This window comes from Papaver somniferum, unplaced genomic scaffold (genome assembly GCF_003573695.1).
Source record: "Papaver somniferum cultivar HN1 unplaced genomic scaffold, ASM357369v1 unplaced-scaffold_107, whole genome shotgun sequence".
NCBI lineage: Eukaryota > Viridiplantae > Streptophyta > Magnoliopsida > Ranunculales > Papaveraceae > Papaver > Papaver somniferum.
This window is the reverse complement of record NW_020619603.1, coordinates 4,831,293-4,839,730: the sequence shown is the minus strand read 5'-3', so window position 1 is coordinate 4,839,730 and position 8,438 is coordinate 4,831,293. Positions and strand designations below refer to the sequence as shown.

Sequence of the window (8,438 nt, the reverse complement as noted above, 5' to 3'; positions counted from 1 at the left end):
TTTTTTCCTGAAACATAATTCTAACTTAAAACAAAAAGATTTATTGGGGTTGTTTTGGGTTTATCTCTAACACTCATAAAAATCAAAGTTCACAAATGCTTAGAGTTTTAGACAAACAAAAGTAAATTATTAGTATTATTCATTTGCAATAACAATGAAAGCAAAAACTAATTTAGATTGATTTTGTATTTCTGACAATTATTTTTGGCCAACTCTGGGCATTTCTTCCATAAAACTGGTCATCCCACATATGCCCTCTGATAGTTGATTCGATAAAATAATCCTAGCATTGTTCGTATGTGATGTCCTTTCTCTGACAGTATTCCATGGCGAACCTACGACACCAACCTGCAACGGGTTCATCCCAGATACTTCCCGAGGACGAGATGCAGCGACTGAAAAGCTTACGGAAACAATGTTTGCAAATGGGTGTCTGTGCGTGATTAATAGGAGCACTTGCAGGCTCTGCATTGGCACTAGATTGTGCTACGACCATGTTTGTTACGAACAACACTGTCAGCATCATCATGGTCACCAAGGCCAAATTCATCTTCATCGCCATTTCTGTGTAAATATTAAATCTTTTGCTTGATAATGTATATTTTGTTCTGGCTATTTCATGGACCCTTTTAAAGGATCGAAATGGAAAGAGATACGTTTTGGTTATTAATTAAACAAAATAATGGTAGACGTACGATACAAATGAATAAGGGTGCATGTACAGCAACGTATGCATGACTGCATGTACAGCAACGTATGAAGGCCAACTGTGTAAGTTTTACAAATTCAACTAAAACAATTAAACAAGAGGTGAAGATTGGGCCGGGCCAGCATGTTTATGGCACAACACAACACAGCACAACACGTTAGATTAATGTGGTGTGTTGTACCAAATAAATAGGCACATCAACACGGCGCATCATGCCGTACAACACAACACTTAACGCGAAGCACACCATACCATATATAAAATACCACACAATCCATCACATTTGATGCATATTTCATAGAAGAATCATTGTTTTATCCAGTTTTTGACATTTTATTTTTTTTATGCTAATTTATTTCCATAATAATACATATACTAATTGAAATATTTAAAAAAAAAAATTATTTGTGATAATTTGCGTTACTTCCCCTGTAAAGATTGGCAATTTACATTACCTCTCCTATACAAATAAAATTAGCAAAACCTCATGTGGTCAATAATTCTGTCTATTCCAAGTTTTCTGACTCAGCACTAACTTACACGTGGTTTTTTGTAGGGAAGATAATGCAAATCACCAATCTTTACAGGGGAGGTAACACAAATTACCATAAAAAAATAAAAACCACGTGTAAGTTAGTGTTGAGTCAGCTAACTAGGAATAGACGGAATTATTGACGAGGGGAGATTTTGCTAATTTTATTTCTGTAGGAGAGGTAATGCAAGTTACCAATCTTTACGGGGAGGTCACGCAAATTACCCCAAATTACCCCAAATTATTTTGGAAAACATCAAATAAGTGTGTTAGCACAGGCACAACACATCACGGTATAATTTTTTTTCCTGGCACGTCATTTAGCACGGCACAACATAACACATCTGAATCTCTGACACAACTCAGCACATCATGCAACACGTTAAGCACGTGACTTCGTGGGCGGAGCTATGCCGGGCCGGCATATGTTTTAGACCTCTAAGCCAATGATGTTCTATCCGAGCCTCAACACGTTACAATTGATGTATTTGTAATTTGTTCTGTCGAGGCAAGTTGGTGTCGAAGTTAGTTCGATTTCTTTCTTTTTTTTTTTTTTTTTGTTCTTTTTTGTCGATGGATTTTTTATTTTGATAGTAGGTTTAATTTCGTACAAGTGGCCATTTAATCCTAACATAGACATTGTGCATTTGCTGGAAAATAGTTCCATTAATTTTGCACTTTTTTTTTTGCAATGAACTCTATTCTATTAACTCCTATTTGATCGTATTCTTTTGAAATCGGTTGGTATTTCCCCCCTACTTTTTCAAGGTTAAACATTAAAATTCACCAAAAATTAGTGCATAACCACAGTGAAAACTTATCACATTTTTACTACCTTTCGGTTCTCCAAGAAAAAGAAGGAGAAGGAGATGAAAGAAAATAAAACCAAGATTATTTGTTAACAACTCGTTTACAAATCGCTGTTTTTTTCTTTTTTTTTTGATCGGTTTTACAAATCACTGCGTGAAGGCTACAAATTATTTCATGGCTTGTATTTTAATGGTAATTAAACAGTAATCACTTAAGCATAAGATTATTCGTATATTAGTTACTACAAGTAAAATCAAATCTAATCTAAACGAATAGCTGACAATATTTCTTGGCGCGTTTCTTAGTATTCTCTAGTACCAGAGCCGCAGGATCACCATATTTGATGTCGCTTTCCACATAATCATTGTAACACTGTATGTATGTTTTGGCGTTTTGACAATGTCTCTTGGCTAAGGAAAGAAATCTCTTTTGACAACGAGCTATCAGAAACGGTGTGCGTCTTGATTTGCAGTCATTGAAATAGTAAGTGTAATGGTAACGGTAACAACGATTGTAAAAGGGTGTCTCACCAGGAGTAGGAGTGGTTCTATCGTTGAATTGATGACAATATTCCTTGGTGTACTTTTGACAATCCAGTGGCATAACCGGCTCATCCCATGTACTACGTCCTATGATGCAGCCTTCGGAAACATCACCGTAGCATTGCAAGAATGTTTTCTTCTTTTCACAGAGTTTCTTGGCCATGTGAGGACACCAACCTATCGGTTCGTCTCTGGGACGTGTTCTGATGCAGGGATCCAAATAGTAATGGATACAGTTTTTGTAAAAGGGTGTCTCGCCTAGAATAGGAGCACTTGCAGGCACTTCTCTAACGCTAGACTGTGCTACGACCATGTTCATTACGAACAACATGGCCACCATCATCGTGATCGCCATTATCAAATGCATCTTCATCGCGATCTTTCAGATCTTATATTTTTGTCTGCTTAATTCATAATGCGTTGTTCTTGCTCTGATCCAATTTTTATAGGGAATGAAGATTAATTGCTTTAATTACAAAGCTGTAAGCATTAATGAGGAGGAAGCGTGTTTCGGAGAAGAGGTTGATTCAGACGTAAAATGTGTGGTGGAGGACTCTTTGTCAGATATAGTTAGGCATGCCATGGTTCAAGAAAATTAATATGTTTCTCCTCTAATTCATAAAAACTTCTTAATTCGGCAGGGCCGCATCTCCAATGGAAAATGCGTAAGACTAAAACTCTTAATAGGCTGTTTAGAGTTTACAAACTGAAATGCTTAGCTTATCGTGGGTTGGCCACCGTGGTTTGTCTCTATATATGAAAGTCATGTGTCTGTGAGGTCTGGCTTTCACAAGCAATGGTTGGATTAACCTACTTTTCTTCTGAACTCGTTAAGGTTTAAGGACAAGAGACTACAACCAAAAATAAACTTATTAAACGTAAAATGATCGTTCATATGTTATTACGAGTACAAGAAAATCTAATTCAAAACAACGTCGTGTTTCTGACATTCATATTTGGCGTACCGATGGCAATCATCTGTGGAATAAAATGGTTCATCCCAAACACCACCCTTCATGCAACGTTTGAAAACGCGTTGGCAACACTTTATGTAAACAGGTGTTTCTGAACGAGAAGGAGCACTTGCTGGTTGTGCATTAGTGTTTGAATGTGCTACCACTATGTTCGTCATAAACAACATTGCCATTATCACGGCGATCACCATTGTAGACATCATCTTCATTGTCTTCTTCTAGGATATTATGCCACTGAGAATATATTGTTCGTATTTTCGTGCCCTTTTTATAGGGTTGAAAATAAATATAGTACCATGTACGTTTTAATTATGCATTAAATAACAAAGTAATGTTGGTCCATAGTAATGGAATGAACGTATAGTAACGTTTAGAAAGTAATTTTTTAAGTTTCTGCAAATTCAAATTCAAATCAAAATGTAAAAAATAGTGGTCTAATTAATCCTTCCACCAAAGGTTTTTGTACAGTTCATCAATCGGAAAAATGAACACTTGAAAGAACACCAAGGTTATTCAATAATTTCCACTACCACAAAATGGCAAACTCATATTATCCGGCTGGCGGTTCTCCGGACACATACGCACCAGGTCCTCCATACGCCATCGTTATACCATATTCTCCTCCTATATTACCAGCGAACAAAATATCATACTCATCCAATGTCGTATTGCGCTTGGTTTGTATGTTGTCTGGGTTAATTTTAACAGCTTCTCCTTTTTCGTCAACATATTGCAGTCTCGTCATAAAGGCTGTTTTCGAGTAGTCCTGAAGTTGAGGTAAATAGGTATTTCCCATTGGCGGAGCTGGTGCTTGAGGTTTATTCCCAGCTATCCCCCCATATCGCATAATTGAAGCGTTGTCTGCTAAATGTGTAAAAAGTTCCTTTGGCCAATATCCTATAGCTTCATCGTTAGAGACAAACCACCAGTTACCAGTCTTTGGATCCTGTTAATTCATATAGGAAGAGATAATCCAATAAGAAAATCATCTTTCATATGCAATCATCATGCATTTACTAGTTGTTACAAATTTTTTTATTTACGAAACTTATTAAATGAAATTATTCAGCAGTACTTACCCGGAAAACCTTATAAGTCATTACAAAAACTTTTCCTCCATATTCTTCTGACAGTGGAAGTATTTGTTGACCAAGATAAGACCTGTTACTCACTTGAACAAAACCGGGGCAAAACATATTGAAGCAGCCTGTTTGATTGGAACCGTCAGCCTGTATAAAATCCATATACAATGAGGATATATGGCATTCTCCAAGTGTATGACAATTTTTTAGTTAATAGGAAATACTAAAGATTGATTGAGTATACCGTCCAATAACCAAACGTTCGAGTGAAGCTATTACCAGAGAGTTCAGGATATATCTGTAAGTAAGCAAAAAGTATTATAAATATAAGTTAATTGATATTACCATCATTTTAGGAAAAATCCTTTTTCATTTTTATTTGAAAATTGGCGAAATTGAAAAATTAAAAGTAACACTTTATCTAAAACGAAATGAGTTTATATATATCAATAGAATAAGTATTAGAAATAGATGACTTACAAACCAACCAACTTCTATGCTATTTATATTCTCCGGTGGACCATTTTGTATCCAAATTTGTGCAGTAGTGATTTGGTCGTGGTTTAATTCAAAACCATGTACACTCATCCAAGCTACGCTTCCAAAATATGGTTTTCCTTCCTTATTTTCTTCTTCAACCGAGACAAACTACGAACAACGGCAATAAAACATATCTTATCGGCAAACAATTTTGTTGGGTAGATATTCATGACCCGTTTAATACCATTATCAATCGGAAAGGGAGGGAAACACATAAAAGGAGTCGAGTACGATACTTACATGATAGTACATAGGCGACTGAGTGTACCGGTTTGTATGAATTGAGTTGTTCTTCTGCTGTAAAAGATATCGAGCATGAACTAATTCTTCTTTTGTTGTTCTGCGGAGAGGTACTGATCCCGGTGGACATCGTTCATTTTGTAGCCCAGTATCTATTTCTGGACGTCGAAAAATAGATGATGATATGTTGTTACTACTAGTTTTTTCTTCTGGAATTGAGCTCGGAACCATCTGTATCTTATGATGCTTGAGTAGTGGATGATCAAACGCTGATTGCTTATAAATATTTATGCAATCTATTGTATCTCCATATTCTGTCTGAAACATGAATGATCTACTTTACAACAAAAGAATTTAAGAAAAACCTTGAAAAGAAATGAGAAAAAATTAGCGCAACTCTTACCGTAATAGTTTTAATTGGCTTTTTGTTTAAAATCTTTAGTTGTCTTTCCAATTCTCTATCTTCTTCTACATCTATAAATTGTGTTTCAACTGTAAGAACAAAAAGCAATACCAAGACATAGAAGAACAAAATCAGGCTAACATTTGAATACTTCATCATCGCATTAGTATTTTTGCAATACATGAACCAATTACATAACCCCTTAAATAATACTCATTGAATTGTCACAAAATCGTAATTAAGACCCCTTATTATGGGAAAATAGTCATTAATATCGTTTATAATATTGCTTCATGCATTTGTCTGTTATGTAAAGAAAAATATTCTTTAATTTTCCTCCTGCATTTGTCTATTTTAAACAGAGAATAATCAAAGAAAGGCAATTTTAAACAGATATCCCAGAAATTAGAATTCCAATTGCATTAATGGTTATTCACCCATCAATTAGCCAGTGGATTATTTCAGAAAGCAATCTTATTAATTAAGGGCCATTAATTAAGGCATTATTAAGATTATTCGTATTAATTACGTAGTTATTACAGGTAAAACGAAATCTAGTTGAAGTTTTGACGAACAAAGTTGGCATCATGAATGTAATCCTTTTCAAGACGCGGTTGATGCCCCATTCCGTTCCTGAAATGCAGGTTTTGTACTTCCAATTGTAACATTGGCTGTATGTATATGTTTCCTTTGCAAAAAAAAACTTGGCGATGTCCGCATACAAATCTATTGGTTCGCCGGGGCGACGCGGGAGACGCGCTTTTAAAAAGTAATGGTAAAAGTTATTGTAATGGGGTGTCTCTCCAGGATTAGAATAGCACTTGCAGGCTCAGCGTTAACGGTTGAATGTGGTATGGCCATGCTCGTTATGCATGCATAACGTTGCGACCATCACCGTGATCGCCATCATCAAATTCATCTTCATTGTCACCTTCTTAGATTTTATGACGAGCTAGGTAAATTAGGATGCCAGAATAGGAATGGGTTCTCACTTTAGTTGAACCAGGGAAAAACCAAGGAAATATTCTTCTACCGATAGTACTAAATTAATAATACTGGATCATGAATGACGATGCAAGCAAAATAAAGAAAATGACAAATTTGAAGAAAGTTGTGTGATTTTATTTTGTTTTTGTAATTAAACAAGGACTTTGGAACACAATCAACAAGTGAAGGAAACTATCTTAACTCTCTTCCTTATTATTGGATCAAACCTCACAAATGTTGTAGGAGTTAAATATCGCACACGTTAATAACTATGCGCAGTGAAGAATACAACATATGCGAGGAGTATCGCACACAACAAATTGAGATGACACACCAGATGATGTCAGCAAAGTCACGGGTAAAGTGTGAAGAATTATGCGAAGATGAGCGATTGTATATGAGCAAATATGTCGCACAGTGATCCCGAAAATAAAGGGATTCTTAGCTGTCATCCACTATGTAAAATCTTATATAAAGGAGAGAGTCATTGTTTCTGGGAGTATTCTAGGACAAGTCTTGTAAGAGAGATTGAAAGAGAGAGAAAGTGAGTTTAAGTTTCAAGAAGAGTTGTTGTAAGTTTTCCATCACTCCTATTCTTTTGTTAATAAAATCAATTCATAATGATTACCTAGAAGTTGAATTAGTTATAGTGGAGTGTAGTCGTAGGATTTCTTACAACTACATTTTTGGCGCTAGAAATCAGTTCTGGATGTTAATTCCTGGTAATAGATCTTAAATTCTAAAAGAAACTAAGGAAGAATCATAAAATATTAATGAATACAACAAGAGTCATACCAGTTCAAGAAAGAGGCAGAGATATACAGTGTAACAACATAACTAAGGTATCAATTTCTGAGGCAGATTTCCAAGCGACAGTAACCGGGAGAATTCATAAAAGAAATTACGAAGGAAAGAAGATTTAAACGATAGAGGCAGAATTACCATTACAAGATGGGAAAAGGTGAAGATTTCCTTTGCGGCAGATGAAATTCCAGAAGAAAACTTACAGCGAACAGATCCATTAGTAATTACGGTCACAGTCGAGCGAGAAAACATTATTGCACAACAAAGGACATTTGAAGGATGGGCGATTGATAAGACATTGATAGATACAGGAAGTGCAGTTGATATATTATTTTATCGCACATTCAAAGCAATGGGATACGAAGATGAAGATATGATACCCACACCATATAATTTTCATGGATTCAATAGAGCAATTACAAAGCCAAAGGGAGAAATCGTGATGCGAATATTACTGGGAGAGGTTGAAACAAAGATAACACTGTGTGTGCTTGACATTGAGTCTCCATACAACATGCTGTTGGCAAGACCAAGGGTACATGGATTAAAGGCAGTTGCGTCAACGTTACATCAATGTATCCGATTTCCAATTCCAAGCGGTATAGGTGAAATCAGAGGAGACGTTAAGGATGCAAATACTTGTAATCAAATAGATGTGCGAACTTATGAAGGACGAGCAAAGAAACGAAAGGACAGATGGAGAAAAGCAAAAGAACAAAGAAAAGAAGAGGAGTTTCGAATATACATGATAAGAGCGAAAGAAGGAAAATGAATAATGATCGTATTTTGAATAGTGGTAAATAGAGTTGTCGTTC

General features: G+C 35.7%; 1 protein-coding gene across 1 annotated transcript; it reads right to left on the bottom strand.

The window, feature by feature from the left end:
- Nucleotides 1-3,967: 3,967 nt before the first annotated feature.
- On the bottom strand, nt 3,968-7,875 carry LOC113327921. The gene is made up of 7 exons (XM_026575036.1): nt 7,827-7,875; nt 5,833-5,921; nt 5,430-5,747; nt 5,130-5,297; nt 4,894-4,947; nt 4,647-4,796; nt 3,968-4,513 (listed from the first exon to the last, which is right to left on the bottom strand). The coding sequence occupies exons 1-7, from the start codon at nt 7,873-7,875 to the stop codon at nt 4,118-4,120; spliced, it is 1,224 nt and encodes a 407-aa protein (XP_026430821.1). The 3' UTR covers nt 3,968-4,117.
- Nucleotides 7,876-8,438: the final 563 nt, after the last annotated feature.